A 26,344-nucleotide genomic window follows, 5' to 3' on the forward strand; every position below is an offset into this window, starting at 1 on the left:
TCAGAATATCAGATACCTGTATTTTCAGTCACTTTAGGCATGGATGTTCTTGTGCTAGTAGTATTAAGCTTAAATTGTTCTTCTTCTGTACTATTAACTTTCTGCATCCATAAGCCATATTCATGGGGAGCGACCCAACCCTCTTCCAGCATTTGCTTGATAGCTTGAGTAGCCCAGCTTTTCTACTTTCAGGTTATCCTGATAGCCCTGGTCTGCCTCTGCTTTTTTTCAGTGTTTCTTTCCTGATCATGGATGTCCAGCACTGATGGGCTGGCGCAGAGTTCCTCTCAGTGGTGCAATGCGCTATTCCCTTGTCTCCAGGAACAAACATCCTGATGCCATTTTTCCTTTCTTAGAGCTGCGTAATATGAATGGAGCAGAAACTTTCAGTGGGAAGCAAATGTTCCCAGATATCTCTCTCTTCTGTCATTTCCGAATTATGAGGCTCTATTTTTATTAGTTCTGTAAGATATCATGCGATGATCTGTCCTACCAAAATTAATTCCATTTCTGGTACCCTACCTCTCAAGGTCATCTGATTTTTAACTTTGTTCTGACTTTGTGTCATCCACGAAGTTTATTAATAGCAATTTCTTTTATTGTACTATGTGAATGGCTTAGTATTGCCTGGTTGTATTAGATTTGAAGTCTCTTTTTTTCCTGGCCCTTCTGGTATCAGCAAATTCCTTGAAAAGAAACTGTAGAAATTCAAATACCTGATGGCAAGTACTTGTTCATACATTTGGTATTTTATAAGGGCAGATTTGTAACCACTATATAATTATTGGATTTGATTTTTTTGAGTATCAATTTAAAATGGCACTTGCTTGTGCTTAATATAGGTCACCCTGCCCTCATTTAAGCTTCTGTTCTGGGATTTAGACAGCAATATGCCACACTAACCATCAAAATGAGAACCGGAGTAACATTGTTTTCAGTGTTCGTTTAAGCTGTCGTTGCTTCAACAACTTCATCAGTGGGATACAGAAGTTAGTCCTTACACTCTCACCTGGGTAAGGCATGATGCAGGGTCATACTTGATGAAAGCATGGCAGGAGAGAGTTGTATGATGGATAAGGTGGTGTTTTGCTTTGTCCCAGCATGAGTCTGTCCACCAGAACATGAAAGTTGTTTGGTTGTCTGTTTAGAAAGTGGTTGCTGTGTAAGCCCAAACTAACTGATAAGGGCTATCAAATGCGGCATTAGTGAACACTGCAGAACACTTAACACCTTATTTTAAGTTGTTTCTCACTTGCTCTTTTCGTGTTTGTCCTCCCAGCACTCATCTCTTCTGCTTGTCTGTGCTTGTACAGATAGATGAGTGTACTAGGCTTCCTGGCTTGTGTGTATCAAACACTGAATAATTTAATAAAAAACATAATCCAATATTCACAGAAACCTGACACCAGCTACTGCTTGCTAAGATGCTTCCTTCTACTAAGGACAAAGCAAAGGTTTTCATGATCCTTCTTATGTACGTTTCTTATTCAGAAAATCTACTTCATAGTGCAGACCGTGCATAGCTGTAGTGACAGAACCACTTGGAGCATACTTCTCCAGAGTGCCTTCTGCACCTCCTCACAGGCCACCTCAGCAGAACATGTGATTGGTGTGCATGCCAGAAACCTATGTTAAACTTCAAGAAGGTGATGTGTGGTGTGTAAATCCTTCATTATTACCTTAAGAATAGTTAGGTGCAAATAACAGTCAAGACAGTTATTTGCACATGGTTCTTGTGCTTGAGAGAGACAAAGTTTGTGCAAGCTAGAAGAGTTGGTTAGTGCTGTTAAATTAGTCCTTACACCTGGAGCCCCACTGCCTTTTGTGGGGGCGGTGGAGATGACTTGTGTGAAGTGCTGTGTGTTGGACAGTATGAAATACTGTGACAGAAACTGCCTGTCCTTGTGGTTAATAGGAGGCTGTACAACATCTGATCTTAACTGTTTGGGATGATGTTGTCTGATTGGCTGAACACAGTTGGGACAGGGTTGAGGAAAATGGATAATATAAATGATTTGCATTCAAAAGTACTGTTTTTATTAGACCAGTTGACGTTCAGGGAAAACTGTAAAGGATTTGGATGCAGAAATCCTTCTTCAAGCTTAAAAAACAAATTGCAATATTCAGTTTAAATTCAGGTTCAGAACAGCTGATTGAAGGTTGATTTAGCTATTTATCCATTTAGCCTGTCAGAGGAAGGAAAGTTGGTACATATGTATTTAGGGAGAGTAGGCATACAGAACAGAGAATGACGGAATTATCTGTGGATCACTAATGTATGTTGCAGGTACACAGGCATTATGAAGACGACAGAGGCAATAGCTTCATAATCATCCTTTCCAACTATCTTCTGACTGGTTTTAGTATATTAGAGTGTACAGTTTCCTTGAGAGGAAGCAGAAATTACTGATATGCGTCTACCAATATGGAAAACACACATGTATGCTCAGGACAGATACTAGTTGGGTTTTCTTCTCAATTAACTTCCTAATGTAAGACCATCAGTAACTTCTCCCCGAAAGCTTCTTGGAGATTGCTAGCTGGAGCTGGTTGGTAGCTTCTGTGCTTTGTTTTAGGCTGTCATGTCCCATCTGCTGGTAACTAATTCCCATGAAGAAGTGAATGTTGAGGTCTTTATAATAAACCTAATGATCATAATATACCATTCATAACACTGAATGGTTTACCTAAGTGGCTAGGTAGGGACAGTATTTCTTAAAGATATACAGGCTTAAAAGTAATAAAATCTACAAGTAGACCAAAGATGCATGAATTAAAAATGATTTTTGGTGGGTGTGTGTGTAGGAAAAAGCTTAAAAGAAAGTATTGAAACAAGACTAGTATTCCTTTTGCACAGTGATTTGCAGTGAATGAACTTAACCAATTTTTTTTCTTGCTAAGCAGTTCCTCTGTGGTGCTCTTCCTGCACACAGTAGAAAAAGCTTCATTGTTTTGTGTTCTGAACAACAAGAAACCATGTCTGGAAGAGATACAACTGCCTGATTTCACACCCATACAAAGCAAATGTTGGTGTCATAGGAACTTGCCAGCTGTTTGTTGATATTAACTCCTTTGATCAGCACATGATAAAGTGTCCTCAGTCATCTGTGGCAAAAGCAGCATATTGCCTGTGTTGGAATATATGATTGTTGAAGAAAAGTACATTAAAATAATTTCCTGCAAGCAAATGCCGAAATGAATGGGACTTGGAACCTGACTATATGAAAGGGCTGTATTGTGCTTATCTTCTTCCTTGCAAGCATGCCCAGTAACTTGCTGTGATGGATAGGGAATTAAAAGTCATTGTTTCTGCTTTCTTCATTTTTAGTGACTTCAGTCCCCAACAGCACAACCATGTAGTTAATGGAAGTGTTATTCAAGGAAATTGCTTACAGGATCTTCCATGAGGACTTAGGGAAAAATCTTCAAAACCAGACTTGTAGCCAATAGAGAAGGGTTTTCTTTGTTTTTCTTTTGAAATTTATGTGCATGATTCCCCATACGCCCTCCCTGCCATCAACCACCTACTTTTTGCTGCTAGACAACTTTAAGAGAGGGGAAAAGAAATCCAAAGATATCAGTGATTATACCACCAGGTATAGTAAATGCTGGGGTAGGGAATGGGTGGTGGTGCACTAAAGAAAGAGAGGGCTGGATTTTAGTTGGAAGGGACCACAGTAGGTGATCTGGTCCTTATCAAGAATAGTTAGGTAAAGGAATTAGTAACAACTTCTACAGAAGGACAGTATTAACTGTTTTAATGGCTCATTCTTGAAAACTTTGAGGTGGAAGATAAGTCTCAATAAACTCTGTGTTTCCCTACTTCCCTTAATTTTTATTTTTTTTTCTGTTCCTATAACTGCTTACAGTTCATGTCTGCCTTGGATATGTTTTCTTTCTAGTTATTTCTTCTAGAAGTGCAAGCATTGAAGCAGTTCAGATTTGTGCAGTGAAGGGCTAGGAAACTACTCTCACAGGAGGTAGAGGCTGTTTTTGTGTAACAGGATGAGAACCTTTTTTATTTCAGAAAGGTAGAAAACCTCAAAATTCCTAATCAGATAGAATATCCATATTAGGTGTTTTCTCCCTGCCATCAGCTTCTTCTAAGCTAGTTGTAATGTGCTGCAAGGACTCTGCCTTCAAAGCAGGGAGTAGAGATTTCAAGTTCCTTTGATTTTTTTCTCCTTCCTTTGCATTAAATGTTTGAAAGTATCACTGGAGGAATTACTTTGAAAGAGAGGAACCTTCATGATGTAGTTGAATATGAATTTACCAGCTCAGTTGTGATGCTAAAACTCTAAAGCCTCATCAAAGGGAGTCTTAGAAGTCTTAGACCAGTCCTGGGTGGGAGCAAGAGAATCTCTTTCCCCCTCTATAAAGTTGATTTCTACTTGTAATGGTATGACTGGTGTACAAAGAGGAGGAAACTTCCTCCGATCATCTGTACTGTGAAGGAGGGAAGAAAACTGTGTATGAGTGACCTTGTGTGGCTGAGCAACCACAGCAAGTTACTGAGTAATAGACGTCTGTGGAAGTAACTGGTAGCACAAACTGACACTACTAATTGTTGCTTGAGATCCGCAAAGAGAAAAGAGGCTAGGAAGAAGGGGAAAGAAAGAGTAAGGAAGATGAGGGGAATAAATATGTTAATAGCTTAGAAACCGGCAGATGGTATTTGTTGTATTTAAATACAGAGGTGTTCAATGCTTGCTTTGTGTTTCTGCAGCAACTGCCTGAGCACATCAGTGATAAATGGCATATGAGGTGAGGAGTAGGGATCTATTTCTGCAGTATTTATTCAAACAAAAATCCTGCTTATGTGAAGCCTGAAGAATCAAACCACATCTGGAAATATTTTTACCTATGCTTTTTTGGAATATAGTTGAGACTGAAAATATGTAACTGAAGAACTCTATGCATATGGCACACCTGTATAGTGAGATTTATGATATATTATTAGGTTTGTTCAAATTTCTTGGAAAGAGACAAAATAAATAAAAAATCCACACTTGAAGTAGGATGGCTTTTCTCAGATAAAGTTGGCTTTTTTGTCAAGACAGTGGAGGAGTGGAGGGCTTTTATTTCCAGTATAAATTCAATAGCAAGCTATGCTCTTGGAAAGATGTAAAATTGTAAGTGTGTTTCATAAGACAACTGGGGAAATATGGAAGGTATATACTTCTGTATCTTCATAGCTGTGTCTTGATTTGAGACAATTTGGAGGGCCAGAGACCTCAGATGGAAGCCTCCTTCCTCCAGTTCAATACCCCTGGTTCTCTCCAATACGGAGAGAGACCTAACATGCCTGGATGTAAGTGAAAAAATAACTCTTTATCAAGAAGAATGCTAAACAATGCTGATAAAACTGGGTTAAGCTAACCAGAAAAATTCCCAAGCTTCCACCCACAGGACCACCTCCCACCACCCACCGCAAAATGAGATTGCAGCCAGCCTCCCCCTATCTGTTAAAACCTGGTAGGAACAGTTTGGAGGGTCAGTGCTGGAGTGAGGCTGCAGTGCTGGCACAGGCAGTTGGAGCAGGGCTGTGACTGGAAGGACCCATAAGACACCCACCAGACCCAGCGATGAGATCTGGTCACTGCAACTCTGATGGTAGTTGTAGTCCTGATCCCCTGAGGTGGTGGTAGAGGTCTGGGTGGTGGAAGTCCCATGAAGCAAGGGAAGGAGACCCTTGACTTCCTCAGTGAAGTCCCTGTGGTCTTCTGTTGGGCTGAGGGTAGGTAGATCATGGGGCATTTCAAGAACCTTTGACACCTTCTAAACACAGGTGGATCGATTATGGCCATCAGCAGAGGTGAATATCTTCAGACCATTTGAGTGAATTGTCCTGATGTCTCCCCAAGGGGAGTTATCACAGATGAGTCATTTGTGTAAGGGCACAAATGAGGTGGCACGTGTGCACGCCCTCTGAGTCATCAGCTTTCCAGTCTTTTCACACTGGTGGATACATTCTTCTTCTAGGAGAGTACCACTTATGTTAAGCCCTCCCCAGAGTCTAAATTAGTAGACTTATTTTGAGAAAAGAGAAAGAAAGTGGATATCAGAGTCTTTGTGTAACCCAAGCCAAGCCGTCTCACTGCGATGTGAACATCTTTGGCTTTATTGGGAAATTAGTTTCCAGCCAGTGAAATCTGCCATTGCTCAGTTAGCATATGGCAGTTTAGATCTCCCCTGTGTCTGTGACTATTGTTTTGATGCCTAGTAGCATGCATTGAGTAATCTGTACTCCTGCTGTGGTAGTAGTTACCTGCCCTGTTAGAAACAGACAGATGGACTGACAAGTGAGTCATTAATCTGTACCATAAACATGCTTTTATCGTATTAAGGTAATGTTATTTGAATAAAGATTTTCTGTTAGTCTGGCTGTAACACTTAGGTAAAACTCATTCATGTCATTAATGTTGTCCAAGAGCTTCAGACAGTTAATTTTGCTCCTCATGACTGAAAATGTAGATGACTTGTTCCTTGTTGTTTTCTGGTTTTGGTTACCAGTAAGGGACCTAAATTGAAAGGAATTGGGAAGTGTTTGCAAGACTGACCTGGTTTTGATCTTTCCTGAAGTGAATGAGGATTTGTGGTGCTTTCAGCTTGTCTTGAGCCAGGAAAGCATCATGGATGTCTCATTCTTCCAGCAGATGCATTCACATGGCACAGCTCTGCTCTGAAAAGGAGACATGTTCCACTTACCAAAGAATAACCCCTCGCATTAGACCTCTGCTTTGGTTCAGAACTTTTGTGATAGCTTTGAGAGGAAACAAATGTGTCACTTAACTCCTTTGCAGTCTTGACAGACAGTTCTTATTTAGTCACATGGTACCCTCATAGTACCCCCAGCTTAAGACATGGGTTGCTTGAAGAGAGCCATTGCTTTTAGTTTTCCTTCTTCCATCTCCATGGAGATAGAGCTCTGACCTTCTTGGCTTTACTGACTCACTTCAACTTCCTGTGCCCCAGACCAGAAAGATTTCTCTAAATATAAAGGTTTGATTTATAAATCTTGTGGTTAGGTTTACAGTTCCAAGCAAAACAAATACAAAGCCTACAATACAAGCCTGTGCTTGCTAATGGGATAACCAAATGAAATGTATATGATTGTAACTAGGTTACTGCTGAGAAACCACTCTTCAGTTTATAAAGGTAGCTGTGTTTTAAACAGTCCTCATTAGATGTTCTTCATTACAGCCATTTCATTGCCATGTGCTGTTGAGGTGACTGATGTTTTCAACATGATACTAACTTTTGGCTTTGTATATACTATGTACATTCATTTATTTCTTGTTTTTTGTTTCAGAGATGGTGATGTTGCTGGAATGGTGGTCAGGCACCGATTGCACCCTCTACACTGATCCAGAGAGTTACCACAAGTATGGGAAGGAGAATGCCATTGTAATCCTTAATCACAACTTTGAAATTGACTTTCTCTGTGGATGGAACTTTTGTGAGAGATTTGGGGTCTTGGGGGTGAGTTTATTTAGCATTTAAAATAAATTATTTCTTCTTGGATGTGGAAAAAACACCCAAAGCAAATTATTTGTGTTTTTGAATGCTAACAGATCTGTGCTTGAATTTCACCCACCACTGTCCAGAATTATTAGTAATTACTTGGTCTGTGTTTGTGCTAATCTTAGGTTTCTCTAAGGAAGTGATATATGTTGATTTTTTTTCTTTTTTTTTGGTTTAAAAATCTGTTTCAGTCTTGAGTAATATACTGTGGTTTTACTTCCCAGAAACCGTTTCAGGAAGAAGTAGTTTCCATGTGCTCTCATTTGCATATGTGTCTTTACTCAACAAAGCAGTTAATTTCCCTGTTGGGGCAACCAGCTGAGGTTCATCTTAAGCCAGGTTAAGAAAAAAAAAAAAAGGAAAATGCTACACAGTCAGTTTTCCTCATTGTATTGTCTGTATTGTTATACTTGGCTTAGGGCAGTGCAGGGGTAGATGAATATGCAGGGATGGGGAATGTAGGTTGGTTTGACTTTGTACTGTCTTACATCAGATTCCAGTGAAGCTGTGAAGCTTCAGAGCATGGTGTGGCACCACAATTAGGAACCATGATGTTGAGGGCCGATGTTTAGGAAAAGGAGTTAGAGGAAAAAGGCAAGTGTCCAGTGAGATGTCTAAGGTGTTCCAGCCTCCAGTGCTTGGTGGCTCAGCAACTTTGTGAGCCAATGGGGATTTATAATTAATGATGTATAATTGTAGACTCTATTAAAGTTTCTCTTCAAAGTTTAGGTATTTACCAACCTTACTCAGCTAATCTCATGCTGCTGAAAAGGAAATCTTGCACATGCTATCTCCTGAATCTCTTCTGGTGCTTCTCTGTTCTGTTTTGGCATGTTTCAGATACTCTTTGTCTCTCTTTTCTGCCTTAACTAATCCAGTGAAGAAAGGAGAGATGCCTGGGGAGGGGGGAGAGGGAGATGATGAAGACAGCTTAGAGCTGAAGGAGTTGGAACTAGTTGTGCTTGGCTGCAGCAGGCAGACAGACAGAATGGCTTTGTTGTGACATCCATCTGTGCCCTGCAGCCCTGACAGATAATGGCAGTGCTCTTAACAGTGTCACATGCATGTGTTCAAACTTTCAGCAATTTACAGCCTGAACTTCTATTAAATGAAACCATTAAATGTTGTAAATCTTTGCTTAGTTCTTGTGGCTTAACCATCCAGGCAGCTAAACACCACAGTCACTTGCTCACTCCCTGCTCCCTGTGGGATGGGGGACAGAACTGGGGGATAAAATCTGTGGGTTGAGATAGAGTTTAATTGGACAGGAAAGGAAGGGACAAAAATAATGACGATAGTAAAGGAGAATATTCAAAACAAATGATGCACAATGGAGTTGTTCACCACCCTCCAGCTGTCAAGCAGCAGCCCCCAGCCAACTTTCTCCCTAGTTTATATACTGAGCATGACATTATATGGTATGAAATATTCCTTTGACTAGTATGGATCAACTGTCCTGCCTACATCTCTTCACAGCTTCTTTTGTTCCCCAACCCACTCCCTGACAGAGTGGTGTGAGAAGCTGAAGAGTCCTTGATGTAGTGTAAACACTGCTTAGCAACAACTAAAACATCCAGTAACCAACATTATTCTCATTCTAAATCCAAAACACAGCTACTGGAAAGAAAATTAACTCTATTCCAGCCAAAACGAGGATGTTGTTTTTGTTTATCTGAAAACAGTATTAAGCATCCTTAAACATCTCTTGCACCTTCTGTCCCCAAAAGAAAAAAAAGTCCCTTTCCCTTTTAGGTTTTAATTATGATATTAAAACTGCCCCTCCTGGTCTTAGTTGCAACATTCAGTCTGTGCATTTTTCTGCTCCATCCATTGTGTCTCTTCTCTGGTACTGGCTTTCTCCTTACAGCCAAATTGCCTTAATCTCAACAGGTTTATAAAGCTCTCTCAGTGTGGCTTTGTTTTTGTCAATGTTGGTTTAGGGGATTTTTTTGCTGGTTTTGGTGTGTGGAGTAGGAGTAGCATAGTCTCTTGCCTGTTGTTTTTAGGTTTGTGAACCTGAGTGTTCTTATTAGGACTCAGATCTTGTATGGCATGAGGTTCTCTGCTTTTGTGAAGGTTTTTTTTATTGTCTCTGGAAGAAGATTTAGCAAAAAGAACCAAATAAGGTGCTAAGAATTTGAGAAGTGTGCATGGAGATGAGGAAGCAGAAAGAATGACAATTCTAACATTTATTTTACTTATTCTTTTTTCTTTAATATGATACATTTGAAGCACCCATGGAAAATTCTAGGAGGCGCTAGGTTGACAGTGGGAGTGGGAGCCAGAGACCTGTTCACTTGTAGTGGAGAAGGAGAAAACCACATGAAGAAGCAGTTTTATGCTTGCATTTACTCTTCCAAGTTATTATCTTGTTGGTTTATGCATGTGTAACTGGGCAGTATCAAACCTTACATGATTTTTTTCATTGTTAGAAAATTGAAGAAGGAAGCAAACTTCATGAAAACTAGAAGCAACAGGGGTTTCAGGAAAACCTGCATTGGGCTCAATCAATCAATCACATCTGTATTCTAGTTGTGGGTTTTTTTGTGAAGGGTTCTTTGGGTTTTGTTTTCATTCCTTGGCACTCTTCAGCCACATTTCCACCTCTTTGTGCTGCCAGAGCTCAGTGTTGTGTCCAGGAGGAGGGGTATATAGGGGGCTTTGATGCCAAGTCAGCAAGATGCTGCCATGGGCACCATAGATGTCCAGGGATGGCTGAATCCTGCCTCCATGTGACACAGAGGTGGCTGCAACGAGCTGTGAGGGAAGGAGGAGCTGGGCTGCCAACTTGGCTTTCTGTAGAGTTGGAAACAGCATAGCCCAGCAGGACACAGCTTTGTCCACACCAGTGTTTTCTAATAAGAGATAGGGCTGTTACTGTGATCCTGAGCCAAGGTGACTGTGATGGCTCTGTTGTGGATGCTCTGCTTTTCCACCCCATGCTGGTGTGATGGCTGGGGGGGATGCTAACTCTTGTGTCTGTGTTTTACTCTGTTGTGTAAACAGAAGCATGGACTTGGTGACAGGTCTCTGCTGTGCCCTTCCCATTTCCTGCCTGTGACATTACAGTCCTCAGATTTATCTCAGTGGTGGACAACCTAGCTTACTGTACCATTATTTAAACACGTTAGTAGCATTTAGTTTCTTCCAGGTGTGGTCCTAACTATCCCACTGAAAACTGACCCACTGTACATCAGAAACAAAACTCAGGACAGAGGCATATTCTGAGGAGGGAGGTGTTATTCAGGATTTTTACCAAAAGCACTTTAATATGCTCCCTGCCTGGATTGACTGCTTCACTGTTTGATCTGATTAAGCAGCGATAAAATAGCTTTTCTAGTAATTTAATAACCCTTTTTCTGAGATGAAGACATTAATATTGGCAAAAACTGCCTGTGCTTTAAGGCTAAACATGCTCGTTTATCTGTTTATCTTGTGGTGTCTCTGGTGTTTCAAGTTGTTAATGTTACTGTTTCTGACTCAGCAAAACATAAACATTATTCTGAGTGGCTCATGTTGCATCAAAATATTTGCAGTGTCCAAAAGAGGCCATATTTCTCATAAAAAATCACTAAGCACATATAATAAATTTTAACCTTAACTATCTGTTCCTTATGTCAGGAAATGCAAATTTTATTTGAGTTGTTTATTTTGAATCGTGCTGTTGGAAAAACTGATCATGGCCTTAAATATAGGTGTGAGGAGAGACTTTTGTAGGTTTCTGTATGGGACTGATAGGTGCGTGAGCACAGTAGTTTGTGCATTTTAAAATATTAATAGATTTTAAACTAGATATGAAGGGGGAAGGGGACAAAATCAGGCTTGGTAGAGATGAGGCTGAGAGTCGCATGCTGGTGTTTGAGAGGTGGTGTGCTCATGAGGTTCTTTGGTCGCATAGGTCCATGGGAGTAGAGCGTGGAGATCCATACAGCAGCAAAAGCCAAAGTTTGTTGATATGTAAGAAACCATGGAAGTGCCCGAGAATGGTCAGATTGGAATTCTCCCCCAGAAAAAGTGTCAGGATCAGTAGCCCAACTGAAGTGCATCTACAGCAATGCACATGGCATGGGCAATAAACAAGGAGTTGGAAGCCATTGTGCGACTTGAAAGCTGTGACATCATTGCAGACACAGAAACACTGGTGGGATGACTCGCACAACTGGAATGCTGTGGTGGATGGCTATCAGGTCTTCAGAAGGAATAGGCAAGGAAGGAGAGGTGGTAGGATAGCCCTGTATGTTAGGGAGTGTTTTGATTGTCTAGAATTGGACAGTGGTGATGAAAGGGTCATGTGTTTCTGGGTAAGGAGCAGAGGAAAGCCAGCAAGGCAGATATCCTGTTGGGAGTCTGTTACAGACCACCCAACCTGTGATGAAGAGGCAGAAGAAATGTTTTATAAGCAGCTGGGAGAAGTCTTACATTCAGTAGCCTTTGTTCTTCTGGGAGACTTCAACTTACCAGATGTCTGCTGGAAATACAACACAGCAGAGAGAAAGCAGTCTAGGAGGTTCCTGGAGTATGTGAAAGACAAGTTCCTAATGGAGCTGGTGAAAGAGTTAACTAGGGAAGAGACCCTGCTGGAGCAACTGCTTGTGGTGTGGACAGGTACAGTCTTTGCTGGGTAACAAATTGGCTGGACGACTGGGCTGAGCAAGTGGTGGTGAATGGTATTAAGTCCAGCTGGCAGCAGATCACTAGTGGTGTTCCCCAGGGCTCAATTTTGGTACCAATCCTGCTTAGTATCTTTATCAAAGATCTGGATGAGAGGATCGAGTAAACCCTCAGCCAGTTTGCAGACAGTGCTAAGATGACTGGGAATGGTGATCTGCTGGAGGGTAGAAAGGCTCTGCAGAGGGATCTGGACAGGCTGGATCACTGGTCCGAGGCCAAGTATATGAGATTCAGTAAGACCACGTGACAAGTTCTGCCCTTGTGTCACAACAACCCCATGCAGCACTACAGGCAGTGGGGAGAGTGGCTGGAAAAGCTGCCCTGCAGAAAAGGACTTAAGGGTGCTGGTTGCGAGTGGCAGAACATGAGCCAGCAGTGTGCCCAGGTGGCCAAGAAGGCCGATGGCATCCTGGCTTGAATCGAAAATAGTGTCACCAGCAGGACCAGGAAGTGATTGTTACCCTGTACTCAGCACTGATGAGGCTGCACCTCAGTACTGTATCCAGGGAGGGACTGAAGAAACATATCTTTCCATCTTGATGCCCCAGGAGTATAATATGAAGGAGTGCTATATTTCAAAAATAGAGCAGTGGGAATCATCAAAAGTATGTCAGTGCTGAGGGCAACCTGGAGAGCAAAGAACTTATGAGGCAAATTGCTGCTGCTAATGGTTTGCAGCTACAGTAAACTTGTTTTGAAACTGTGGAACAAATTTTTTGGACACTCTCAGCTTGCACAGTTATTTCTTGCTGTTTGTTGTGCTCTTGATCAAGAGGTGTTGAATAACAGAGGCTGGGCATACAGAATCAAGATTTTCTTTCTTTGACAGCATAGCTGGGCAAATGCTTTTAAAATAAGCTTGTAAAAATACTTTTTTGTCATGGTGCTACAGTCATTCACAAAGGGGAACTTCATACATATTTCCATCTGAACGAACTTGGCCAAAATAAATTAACCTGGTTTAAAATTTTAATACTGTAGATAAGTTGTCCCTGTCCAGCAGTAATTTCATTACATATCTGTTTAAATTACACAGTTCTGAGTACTGAAAATGCTTGACTTCCTTCAAGAAGGCAGCTTACATGGAATAAATCTGCACTTTTTAATGCATTTTATTCTGTTGAACAAGCTGAATTTGAAGGTTAGAGGTAACTTGCATGTTTTACCAAATGGTAAAGAACAGGTTAGTGGTTGAAGTCAACCAGAGTTGCATTTTTTCCCTCAGGTATTTACACAGGAGCTGTGCACAGGTAGATGTCTGAAACAGAACAGACTGTAGCTCTAGTTATTGTAAAAGAGATGGTAACTCCTGAGGGGAGGCCTCATGTATTCCTCCCATTCGAGAGCAGTTTTGCCAGTATAATGCACTGAGGAATTTCCTTTTACTAATTAGTTTTGTCATTAGTCTTCTTTCTGCTCCTAGGACAGATGGGTGCACAAAACAGTGTGAGGTGACTTAGGTTCTTTTTATGTGTATCTAAGGAGTCATACTCACATGTGTTTAGAAGAGCACTTTTAAATTTTAAAAATGCATTGGCACAGTAAATGAGTAAGAACATAGCCTGGAGAAGAATTCAGATATCTGTTCTGCTTTTGTGGTTATACCTCTGCCACGTAACACCTTAGCTTACAGTATCGTTTCTTGGTTCCACTGGGGAAGGGGAAAAAAAAAAAAAAGCAGTAGCAACTTCTCCTGTGTGCCTCCTGTGTAACTTGTACACTTCTTAAAATATGCAAAACATTAGAAAATAGGTACGGTGAAATACTTAGCTTTTTGGACTACAATTCCTGCATTTTAAAGTCTGGGAGGGAGGACTACTGGATTCTTTTCTGACTGTGCTCTGGAGGCCTTGCACATTCTATATAGAGCACACTTAGGTTAGTTTATGATATTCCTTATGATACTGAATACTTACTGTACATAAACTTGAAGAGCATATTGGGGTTTTTTCTCGCTGTTGGCCTTAATGTGTAGTGGCTTGTGCTGGGCTGTGGCTGAGGTGGACAGTAGTTCCCAAAGGTTTTGGTCCTCCCTGCTCTGCCAGAAACACTTCACATCTCTTGGGATTTCTTGAGCAAAACCTTGTCTTGGCTGTCTTCCTCAGACATTTACGGTGGAGAGAAGCAGAAGAGCATGTGAATTGGTCTTTGTTCTTATGAATGGAAGCTATACGGTACATGACCTACAACAAAAACACTGTCTGGAGGCATTTAAAGTTGTGTGCTAGAACTATTTTCATTTATTTTGGAAATAAGAAAATGACTTGTATTAAGAGTAACTGAGAAAAGGAAAAACAATAGTGTAGGAAAAAAACAGAGCTAAGGAGTGTTGTAGTAGCCTGTTTCTCTGTGCCCAGTTTGGGGAGCTGGAAGAGAAGGCTGGGCTCGGTGTTGCTGCTGCCCTGTAGTACGGACTAAGGTAAAACATGGCTTGAAATTGAAATGACTAAAACTGTGCTGAATACTACAACTGCTTCTCGTGGGAGAGCTGGGTTTGGAGCCCTCATCTGAGCCCATCACTGAAATACAGAAAGTCTCAAATGCTCAAGAGGAACAAATGCTCAAATGCTCTTCATTGCAGAGCATTAAATCATTTGACAGAAATGGTTCCTGCATGCTTAGAAGTGGAATTGTCTGCAGTTTTCTATTCTGCTTCTATGTAACAGTTGCTTGTGAAGCTATGTGGTGTGCACTTGCTTTCCAGTCTTACGAGCTTTTAGATAGCTTAATTATTTAAGGTATTTTCCTTCTGAAGGAAGGAGAGCAGATGAAAGAAATGAGCTGAGATAAAGAATTAGGTCAGGTCTCTTCCCCTAGCAACCAAACGAACAACAGTCACCAAAAAGAAAGAAAAGTAAATATTTTCTCTTGATGGTAACTTCTACCAAGAAGTAATGTCTTCTAGTCAAATGCCATGTCCTGGAATCCCATCTGCAGAGCATTTTGATGGGCTAGCTTATAATGATGTCGTGGTTAGAAACTGGGCTGTAATTACTCCATTTGTCCTGTAGGGAAATGTCACTGTTTTTCAGGAGGTCCTGAAGCAACAATTTCTTTATACACACAGCACACGTGTGTGCCATTTTATTAATTAAATAACCAAGTGAAACATGGGACAGCTCACCAAGGCTAGCTGGCTTGGAAAACAGGAAAGGAGCAAGTGGAATCAGTTTTCCTGCCTAAAGGGATGTCAGTCTGAGATTATAACAGAGTTAAATTGTGGAGGAAGATTTGACTTTCTGAACTCGTTGAATGCTTGATAAATCATAGACTTCTTGTGGAGTGTCTGGACCAATCACTTCAGTGTCTGTCACACCTGTGAGACAGAAGAAGTGCCTTTTTTTTTTTTTTCCTACTCCAGAAGCATGCTTTGAAGAGAAATTCACTACTGTATGTATTTCTGCCCTTTCATGAACAAACCTGAACACAAATCAAGTATTCTTATTCTTCCATTAGTAAACCATGTGTGCAAGCATCAGTACGTTGTACAGCAATGGCTCTGTGACTCTGCTTGAGTTACCACTATCCAGAGTCTGCTTGAATTAAGAATTTCTGTTGATATGATTTGGGTCTTTTGCGTAGATCTCAGTGTTTGAAGGAATTTGGCTTCTGTTTTGTTTCAGCATTTGGGTAGGATAGACAAACACATCCACGTATATGTTTAATTCTGGAAGTCTTCCATGCAGATACCTGATACTACATTTGACTATTCTGTCATATGAGAAAAAGTTATTTTTCTTTGTTTTTGTTTTTACACTGGTGTTAAAACTTGAACTGGTCAATAGGAACCAATATCTGAGTGTCTAACTGTGCATGTATCAGACCCACAGTGAACTTTTAAGTGGTTTAACTCTGTTCTACTTGCTTTAATTCTGTCTTGCAGAGTTCCAAAGTGCTTGCGAAGAAGGAGCTCTCCTACATGCCTATCATTGGGTGGATGTGGTATTTCCTAGAGATAGTCTTCTGCAAGCGCAAGTGGGAGGAAGATCGGAAAACAGTCATACAGAAGTTGCTGAGTCTCCGGGACTACCCTGAAAACTTTTGGGTGAGTGATGACTAACGAGTGGGGTGTGAGGTGCTGTAGTGCTTGGCAGGATTGAAGGGCACAGATGATATGTGATATTCACCAGGTTGCTTCTGGGAACTTTGGTTCATTAACTTCCTGGCAGTATTAGGAGAGTATTCTCGAAGAATTGAATTTTCTCTGGAATTTCCCATGTAATAGTCTGTCTTGCCTGTTTTCTTCCTCTGTACTATGGAGCCCTATAGATGTCACTGCAAAAATACCTGCACTGTGATTCATTCAGTAAATCTTGTGGTCCTCTAAATACAGGAGCCTGGATAGGGGTAGATGTCAGAGTTCATGGCAGTGTAACAGATGCATGCGATGATGTTGTTTTGAAACACATCAGCCATATTCTTTACCTAAGATTCCCTCTTGCCTTAGATTGCAGAGTTCCTACTAGTGTTTTCCCCTTCTGTGTGATTTTGCCTTTCCTGTGAACGTGCTTGGTCAGACATGGCCCAGTAGAAGTGGAAACCACAGATAAGTATCTGGTCAGAGACATGGCCCACTGGGGCAATGGGCTGTGTTACAGGGAGAGGATTGGTGTCACTTTTCAGTAACAGGAAAGTGTTGCTTTTTGCATTACTATAATTTTTTAATATTGACCCTGCTTGGTGTTTCCTACTTTGAGAATGAAAAGTCTTTGAATTTTTTCTCTTAGTAATCAGAAAAATCATAGTTCTCATGAGCTAGTGATGGCAAGAGAACAATTCAGTTTAAGAAATGTTATATTAAGCAGCCTCACAAGAGCCTACAGAACCTGTTGCTTAGGAGGCGGTTTCTTCATTAAGATGTATGTGCTAGATGTCTCGTTCTCTGAAACAAACCTTTTTTTTTTTAATTGTCATTGATTTAAACAAGTGCTAAACTGTGCTTTGATAATATTTAAATGTCTTCCAGGAAGAAGTGTAGTAGAGGGGCCATTCTTGGATTTAGTTTCAATTTCTCTCCCCGAGATTTGCCTGTTCTGTGTGACTTTTAAAAGGTGTTGAATGCCTTTCTATGCACCTAGACAGTTCAACTCTAATCAGTGAGCACAGGCCACCACTATCCTGTAGATACTGCTATAGAGAGATTACTAAGAAGGAGCTATACCTACATACAGGAGATAGTTGCTGATGTACACCTGGGGTTATTGCGTGTGGAATTTTAATTTGCCTTTGTATGATGACGTGTCAAAAGGCACATCAATAGCACCTTGGAAGATATACAGGCAAAGTATGGGAAGTGAACTAGAAAGATTTTCTCATCAGTTTCTGTATGTTTTGTCTAGCTGTTTAACATTATGCTTGTGATACATGAGAAGAAGTGCTCTTGGATGAGCTAGAGCTGAAGCTGTGTGCTTGGCTAGTTTTCTTTAATCTCTGTCTTTGTTGGCTTTGTTTTTGCTATGGGTTATGAGGACTTAGCTTGTGTGATTTGGCAATGCTCTCTGATGTGTTAGTTTGCATTCAGGCTTGGCAGAAAGCAGATAAGCAAGTGGTAAATCTCCAAAGATCTGTGTGCTCTCCCCTGCCTGCCAGTGGCAAGATTGTAATTGTTCATGTCTGAGCACTTCCACTCTATAGTTCTTAAGGGCATGGGGCTTTCAGTTGTCCTGCATCTGCTGCCTTACATCTATTGCCAGCTCTGTCCCTGGCATCAAAGTTGCTGTGTGTAATTGTCAATGTCCTCCTGCCATAAGTGAAAGACAGGGGGTTGGAGTCAGGGGGTGTAAGCTGGGCACTGAAGCATTTCCTAGAAATGTCTTCAGTTTAGACACTTATCAAGATTTAGATACCATGACACCTGAACACTTCACCAGCAGTGAAACATTTGCAACAGGAGTATATTTTGAGTGTAGAGACTGAGTGACTCATTTAGAGAAATCAAGTAATTCTGATAGCAAGTAGCAGAGCAGATGTTTAAACCTAAAGGCTGAAGTTCAAACAGAGGATGGCAAGTTGGATGAGTGTTTGGTTTTGACTTTTTTGTTGTTTGTTTGTGTGTTTGTTTTGAATTTTTTACTTCTGTCAAATAAATTACCTAAATGTGTGTGTGGCTACAGCTGTTCCTGCTAGCAGTTTTAACTTGGGCTGTGCTGGTGGGAATTAAAGACACCTCTGCTCAGTCAGGTGTAGAAGACCTGAGCTTCTGTCTAACTGGAGTTCTCTCTTGGTTTTAGTTCCTGATTCATTGCGAGGGCACAAGGTTCACAGAACAGAAGCACCAGATTAGCATGCAGGTAGCCGAAGCCAAAGGTCTGCCCAAGCTCAAGTATCACCTACTGCCACGAACGAAAGGATTTGCTGTCACCGTGCAGTGTTTGAGAAATGTAGGTAAGGAAAGTCACAGGGAGCAATGCTAAATGGTTATTTATCTATCTACTGTCAGTTTGCCATGCTTTTCTTTTTCCTCTAGGAGGGGTCCTAGCAGAAAAGCCCTGGGATCCTTTCTGACTTTTTTTCCACTACACTGTGATTTTACTAATAAATTCCTGGAGCAACTTGGGGTTTTTTATTATTATGAATATTTTTGTGGTTTTTTCTGTTACTGTTACTCTGTACTGGGAAATCTCAAGTTCCGTATTTTGTACCTATTGCCAAAGGATAGTATTTCTTAGTATTCACTGTGCTATTCTATTCTAAATGAAGCAAATGCATCAGTAGAGAGTCTGAGGTAGTGTGTCGTAAAATATTTTCTTGTGGTAAATACCTGCCTCAAATGACATAGTTTTTAAATTTAAAAAAAAAAAAAAAATTCTGCTTTAAATTCCTGTAGGAATGGATTTGCTCTTTAGAGTTTCTTTGTGGAGCTGAGGAAGGGGAGTAGACCTTGACTGAAGATACATGTAGCCAAAATTTTTAAACAAATTATTTCTGCGTTACAGAACATGAGTAAGTTTTTCTTTGTTAATGTTATTCTTAACTCCCTACCCCCCAGTTATGTCTGGTTACTTGCATTTGCCAACTTTAAGATGACATCAGTAAGAATATTGCACACATTGCCTTTGAAGTGATTTTTTTTTTTTTTTACTAATACTATCTATCAGAGTCTTCTGCTGTGGACTTCATGGGCAAAGGAAAGACAGTGCTAAGTAGCCATAGTGTTACAGCATTTCTGGGGATTGGTAGAGTTATGTATTGTTAAAAGGCTGCTGTGTAAGAAAGACAAAGTGGTTATGGGTTTAGAAGAAAATGTTCTAGCTTGACTGAAGCGAATGTCAAAACTCCTTTTGTCTTTGAAGACACGTTTTCATGTGGCGTATCTGGGATAGCTGCTGTAAAAAAAGCTTTGCAGTCAGCTGTCATACTTCTTCTACATATCCTCATGTGAGTCAGGTAGATCATATCACTGTTGTAGCTTACCAGGCACCCACAACTTTCCACCCCCAAAATGAATAGCATAGCTTGGATCTTTTCCGATACATGAAGAAGAGGTGAGTTATGTGAAGCATCCAGTAACTCCCTTAAGGGCACAGTTTAACCTTGCCTTTTGAATAAGAGTGGCTGTTTGGCTGAGGGCAGGGAGGTAGTACACTTGAGGCATTGAAGAAGAGATGAGTCAAAACTCTGTGACCTCTAATCCCCTGAGCTGGGAATCAGGGACAGGTTATTGTGGTGATGATTTTGTTCTTTTCACTGCTCTTTGTAGTACAAGCGAAATACTGCATGGTTGTGAACAAATAGCTGATTTGTGGGAAAATGTTTCAAAAGGAAACAATTTTAGGGAACCCAAGTGACATTTATAAAAACTGTTGGGTGTTCATGCAATACACTACAGTAGCACTTACTAGGATCCTAAATATTTGAAATACCTTCAGAAAAATAAGGCCAAGATTGCCAGATTACTTTTATACTTATGGGAGTGTGTGTCATTACCTCACTCCAGAGGCTGTGACTTGCTAGATGAAGCAGTGTAAGGCCACGAAGAAGGTAGTGTTTCCCTGTGAGAGTTCAGGAAGAAGCACAAAGCCATAGCTTCTCATATACAGTTTCAGCAAAAACTGTCGAGCTTGAAAACCCAACCAGCAAACCTCTGAGGGTTTGATGACCCTGTATCGGTGTTGCAGGTTCTTCTGGATATGTTGCTTTACTTGCCTTGTCACTTTTTGCAATGAGAGGCAGATACTAGGGTTATTGTCTGGGTAATTATATGTTTCTCTCCTATAGAGACAAGGAGTACATGTGGTGAGCCTTTTTAAACAATGTCTTATTTTAGAACTCCTTTTAATATTATTATGTACAGATAACAAGGAAATCCATGCATATTTTTTGAATAGAGAATGAATGGGAGTCTGTTTTGACAGTCCATAATCTAGAAATGTAAGTTCTGTCTAAAAGTTAGGTCAAATCCGCAGTGGGATATCGCTGTGCATCTCTAAAAATGAGACACTGGTGCTGAGGTGCCTGACTCCATTTTGGACTCTGCTATCTGGGCTAATGCACTTTCAGCTCTCCCATAAGGGGTGGTAGCCCTGTCTGGAGCTGCAGCACCTCATAGCAGGAAAGTCAAGCCACAGGTTTGGGACCAGTTCACAGAGCTTCTGTGGTTTTTTCACTTTTTTCTGACAAGGGTGTGATTCAACTTTTTTGAGTCTGTAGTACTATGGATATGGATACATGGATAGATGGTTTTCCTTCTGTGTGTAGAGGTAATTCACCCTAGTAGCAGTAATCACAGGTTGGTCCTCTTCAAAACTTTGTATCAGCTCTTAATGCTCCCTGGTGCAGTCGTTCTGGAAGTAGTTCTGAAGCACTTCTGCAGTAGTTAGAAATAGACATGGGTGACATCAGTCTGGTAAGTCCATCTGTTTTCAAAAACTTACCTTCAGAAGGAGTTTACGCAATGTACGTACATGAGAAGCTGCCTCCATAGCAGTGATGCCTTTCTGTCAGCATAAGCAGATGTATTTGGATAAAAATATCTTTTACATGAGAGAACAAGTAAAGAACCTTCCCTCCTACCTCATTTTTTTCATAAGTGATAATGGAATTCTTCTCAGAGATTTACTTTCACAAGTTCAGACCTCTGCACACAATTTGATTTTTAAAGAAGTGCTTTTAATATTTTTTGAACTTGTTCTGATAATTTTGTCACTGACCATCTCTACCAATATGGTAGTAAAGACAAAGTCCCCAGGAACTTAATTTCTAGAAGCTATTTGCTGTCTTAATAAATCTCTTTTTGCTACCTGTATTGTTCATGGAAGCAAAGGCAAATGCAGATCTGTTTCTAAAAAACTCATACATTATTTACCATAAAAATAAATGTCATAAATACTGCAAAAGATATATTTAACTGTTACTTTTATTGTCTGGCTGTATATCAGGCAATTCCTTTCAGCTGTTTTTATTTAGTGAAGGCTTGTATTTAAAAATGTGCCTCGAGATGGATTGTAGATAAGCCCAAGTTGTGTTGTGCACCTTTTCCTCCAGTGGTGCACACTGGGAAGTGCTGTCCTAGAGGAAATGCAAGAGTGGTGTTCTCATGGAATTCAGTATGACAGTGTTTGGGAGTATTGCAATGACTTTTTTCTTCCCTTGAGTTGCACTTTAGTCCTGGAATATTATTTTTTTTCAAGTGGGCTTCTGGTCTTCATCCAGAGCAAGTTACCAAGTTTGAGAGGGTGAGTGGTTTTTGACCAAGCTGACCAGAGCAATGAAATGTTAAATCTAAGGATTGTGTTGAGGTTGGTCATACCAAAAGTACAGTGAATTCTACTGTACCTTCTCCTCCCTTTTGCAGTCTTCAGATTGTTGTGTGATAATATGAAGGTGCATGTAGGTCCACTCATTCCCTGTAGGTTGATTTGTCAGATGATCCACCATGATTCTGTCATGATCCTCCATGGCCACAAAATAATGCATGAAATTCAAGAGGACAACTGAAATATGAAAAACCCTCTCTAGATACATGTAATCAGAAGATTTATTTTTGTTTTACGTTGAAGTTAAGAAATTAAATCTTAAATTCTTAAGTACATAGCTCTCTGTCAGAATGCTGCAGAGGGAACAAAAGTAAAGATGTGAAAAAAAGCTGTGCAGATATTAGAAAACAAATCAAAAAAAACCCTGGACTTTTTTGACATGAAATAGCAATTCAGCTGGAAAAGGCCTTCACATATTTTGTTCGATTTTTAATGAAAAAGAGGTTTTATGATATAATTTCTTCATAGAAAATATTTCACAAATGAAGCAAAACTTCATTTGATACTGCTTATATTAGCCTGAGACTGAGACAGTTGTTGCAATGTTTTCAAGATAGTATAGAGGTTTTTTTTTTTACTTATTTTAGAAAGTGAAATTTCTGGACTCTTCAGCTTTTGGATGGGAAAGTCATGAGATGCCCATTTCTAATTATATATTTTCAAAATCCACATTTAATGATAACCAGTTCCAGTGTGTCACACAGCATAGTAGTGGTGCTTTGGCTGTGGAAGCTTTCTGGCAAATATTAATTTCATGCAGTAATTTTTTTTGACGCTTCTATTGTTGTTCTTTTCCTACACTTTCAGAATGAAAAAGTTGAAGTCTTTAGTTATCTTCTGTTATATCTGGATATAACAGAGGTCTCTTTACTCCTGCATATGCTGTCATTGTCTTGGGTTTGCCACTGCTTTGCACCAGAAGATTTCGGTGTGTTATTAAAAGGGACTGGACTGAATATGAAACTACAGACCAGTTGCAAACTGGAATAGTATTTCTTCTTTTTTTCCCTGGAGAAAAGGAAAACTCTGTAATGCTGTCAGCATATAAAGATGTTGCTGTCCAACTCTGAAGAAGTTTTTTTTCGGAACAGGAGAACCATCTTCCAATTTGTCTGAACAAAAACCCAATTCATATAAAACCTTAAAAGGAGATATCTTCCAAAAAATGAAAGAACAAGTGTTGTGTATATCATACTTTGCTTTATTGCATCCCTATTGTTGTTAGAATAATGGTATTAAAGAATAAACTAAGAAGCTTACCCTGTATAAACCAAACTGAGCTCTTGTTTTCATTCAATTACATTGGATTAGTAAATTAGAGTAGATTAGTAAAATCCTTCTATGCTAAGAAGCTTAAAAATGGAGGCAGATAATTTATTAAAAAAGTAAGTTCCTACTTGTATTGTACGGGGAGAGTAGTGTGCTAGAAGTAGGTTTTGGCTTATGTGTTGCAGTTTTGAGTTTGGGCTAAGAACCTAACTGTAGTAGGTAAAAAATGGAGTTGTTAGTGCAGGGGACAGTCTGTATGCAGTGACAAGGGTTTGGCCTTTGTGATCAGGATTTTCTTTCAGTGTTGAAGCTCTTCTGTGCTTTGAATTCTGTTTTGCAGTAAGAAATGATGTGGTGAGTTTCTGGGAGCTGAATGTTTTGACCAAGCCATATTTATCTCTCATAATAAGAGAGGTTTCAAAACCAAGAGCAAATCTGCGCTATGTAATAAAAGTCTTTCTTAGGTGGGTCAAGACCTCTCACAGTAAAGGTTCATGACATGAGTTTTTATTTATTATTGCAAAACTCTGGAGGAGGAAGCTTAAAATACAGCAAGCTACAGGTGAAATGCTTTTTAGTCACTTAAGTGACAAAAAAAGGGAAGTTTTTTTGCTGTCATTTATCTTAGAACTCATACCATGATGCACAGCATATTTTAGTTTCAGGAAAACAAATTGTTCTCTGGTAGTTTTGTGACATCAGGAAAATAGTGTCTCTAAGCATGTGTTCAGACAAACTTTTATGAAACAGTGTATGTGGTTTGACAGTGAACGTGTTTTCTTTGGAAACTGCTTGTTAATGTTGTCTTAATGCTGTCTGGTTTATCTGTGATTGGTCTTTGCAAATGCTTTTGCTGTTACTGCTCAGTCCTGAACTGCAGAAACAGTTTTCTCAACACTGAAAGTTTGGCTGCAGTTTTGTTCAGTGGAACTTGTATGTTATATGCCTCACATTTGCATGCCTTCATAGCAGCAGCCCTGCTAACACAAGATGCGGTCTGTCATTCTGTCTCTGCCTTTGCCCTATAGCAACTGCCTGAGTTATCAAATAAGGAACATGAAGGGGGGGTTGGTTTTGACCTCAGCAGTTTATCGTTGCATTAAGAAGCCTTCCTGCTGTAGGATGTCTCTCTCTCTCACACACACACACACACACACACTTTACCTGTTCTTAGTCAAAGGGTATATATTGTTCATTGTTTGTAAAGTGTGTATTTGCCTGGTTGTTTCCTTACATTTAGGGGAGTGGTTGAATCATTCACAGTGAATCAAGAAAGGCAACAGTTTTTCGACCATTGACTCCTAGGAAGTCCTCGGTATAGTCTGTCAGAAACTGTAACTGTATGCCCGTCATTCTGCACCTGATGGGGAAAGAGGCAAGGGTGGAGAGCTGGCCTTTTCATTCTACTGGTGCAGTTCCTGAAAGGGTCACTAGTTATTTGGCTTCTTAAATCCTGCATACTGAATGTTCCATTGTCATTTTTACCTTGGTGACAGCTCAAACTGTGGTGCTATTTAAATATTCTCTGTGTCTGAGAGATAATGACTTACTTCCACTGTATTACTGTGGTAATCACATAACCTGTTTCTCTTTTTGTAGTTTCTGCAGTCTACGATTCTACCCTCAATTTTAGAAATAATGAAAATCCAACATTGCTGGGAGTTCTAAATGGAAAAAAATATCATGCAGATTTGTATGTAAGGCAAGTAATCCATCATTTAATTCATTTTTAGCCTACTGGAGTGTGTACTTGCAGTCACACTTGGACAAATAAGGGAATGGGAATGTTTTCAAGTAGATAATGGAAAGCAAATCTCTACCGCTTCACAGAGCTTCAGATAAAAACTATTGGATGGGAAAGGTTTCTTGTAAAGTTCTGTGACTGTAAATATGTGAGGAACCCATAAATGTCTACAGTACTTTTTGTTTGTTATTTTTTAATTCATTTGTCTGTCTGTTTGTTGGTTCAGGAGCAGCAGAAGGGCCTCTTTTCACTCCCTTGGCCAGAATACCAAACATCATCTAAGTGTTCAGATGGAGTTGCTTTATACCTGTCTCTGGCACAGGAGTTCCAGCTCTGGTGGAGCCCAGGCTGAAGACTGTTCCTATCTCTGTTTGGTAGTGTAGTCGTTGATGTATTTGACTACTGCTCCCTCCCTACCAAGGGGTTGTTTAATGAAAAAAACATTTCTTGGATTCCTTTTCATTAATGTTTCTGTAAGTGATGAATACCCCAATGGCTTCCCATAATCTTAATGGGAATGAGCCAATTCCCAATTGAGGTTCCACCAGCAGCACCCACACTACAGGCACTCAGGACATGTGATAGTTTAGCGTTGCTGCATAGGAGCCTAAAAGTGACACCACAAGTGACCAGGAGTTCATCATAACCCCTTGAGAGCTATAGTGGGCTGATCCAATTGGTTTATCTTGGAATAGGGTGACCTTTTCTTTTTACCTCCCCTTTTCTGGCTGTTTGAAGAAATACTTTCTTTAGAACTGCTTTTGCTCAAAGGTAAAGAGAAACTTTCTCTTGATTCCTTCTCCCACTTGGTAGCTTAGCCTAGTTGTTCTTCTGTTTGGTGTACACAGCCTGGCTGGCTAGTGTTCATGGAGGAGTAGCTGGCCCTACCTCTGTGGGCCATTTCTCCAGCAGAGCACAGGGGCGTCTCCTCTTCCTGTGTCTCCATTTACACCATTCCAGACTGCTGCAAGTCAGTCTGGCAGAGTGTGGAAATTGTTTTTCAAGACTCAGGGCAGCTATTAACCCTTCTGTCCTTTTGAGCTTCTTGAAAAACTCTTACAGGCAGGGTAAGCCTCATGGCTAAATATTTTCTGGTAGTTGGCTGGGGACTGTCATGGATGTTCTTCAAAATCCTCCATATTTGCCTATCAAAGTGCCATAGGTATTGTACTGAATGGAATTTTGCAAAATTTGGATTGCATTGGCTTCCAATGTTTGTCACCTTAAGACCTTTTTAACTAAAGGAACAAACCAGTAGTGTCACACCTGTTAATTTGCTAACTGCAAACAGGAGTGTCCTGACTGTGAGATGTGCTTCTCTTGTGCTGAAGGAAGTTAATTTGATGCTGCTCTTAATGTGTATTAATTAAAATATATGCTA

At 40.2% G+C, this 26,344-nt stretch overlaps 1 protein-coding gene across 5 annotated transcripts in view; it reads left to right on the forward strand.

Annotated features, from left to right (window-relative positions):
• Positions 1 to 26,344, forward strand: part of AGPAT4 (1-acylglycerol-3-phosphate O-acyltransferase 4) — an 89,596-nt gene that overhangs the window by 47,325 nt on the left and 15,927 nt on the right. For all 5 annotated transcript variants that reach the window (XM_050316174.1, XM_050316171.1, XM_050316172.1 and 2 more), the window contains 4 exons: positions 7,313 to 7,482; positions 16,079 to 16,240; positions 18,426 to 18,579; positions 24,819 to 24,921. In XM_050316174.1, coding sequence (XP_050172131.1) covers positions 7,313 to 7,482; positions 16,079 to 16,240; positions 18,426 to 18,579; positions 24,819 to 24,921 — 589 coding nt within the window. The remainder of the gene's footprint in view (positions 1 to 7,312; positions 7,483 to 16,078; positions 16,241 to 18,425; positions 18,580 to 24,818; positions 24,922 to 26,344) is intronic.

This window comes from Myiozetetes cayanensis, unplaced genomic scaffold (genome assembly GCF_022539395.1).
Source record: "Myiozetetes cayanensis isolate MyiCay16 unplaced genomic scaffold, myiCay2020 scf2-11, whole genome shotgun sequence".
Classification (NCBI taxonomy): Eukaryota; Metazoa; Chordata; class Aves; order Passeriformes; family Tyrannidae; genus Myiozetetes; species Myiozetetes cayanensis.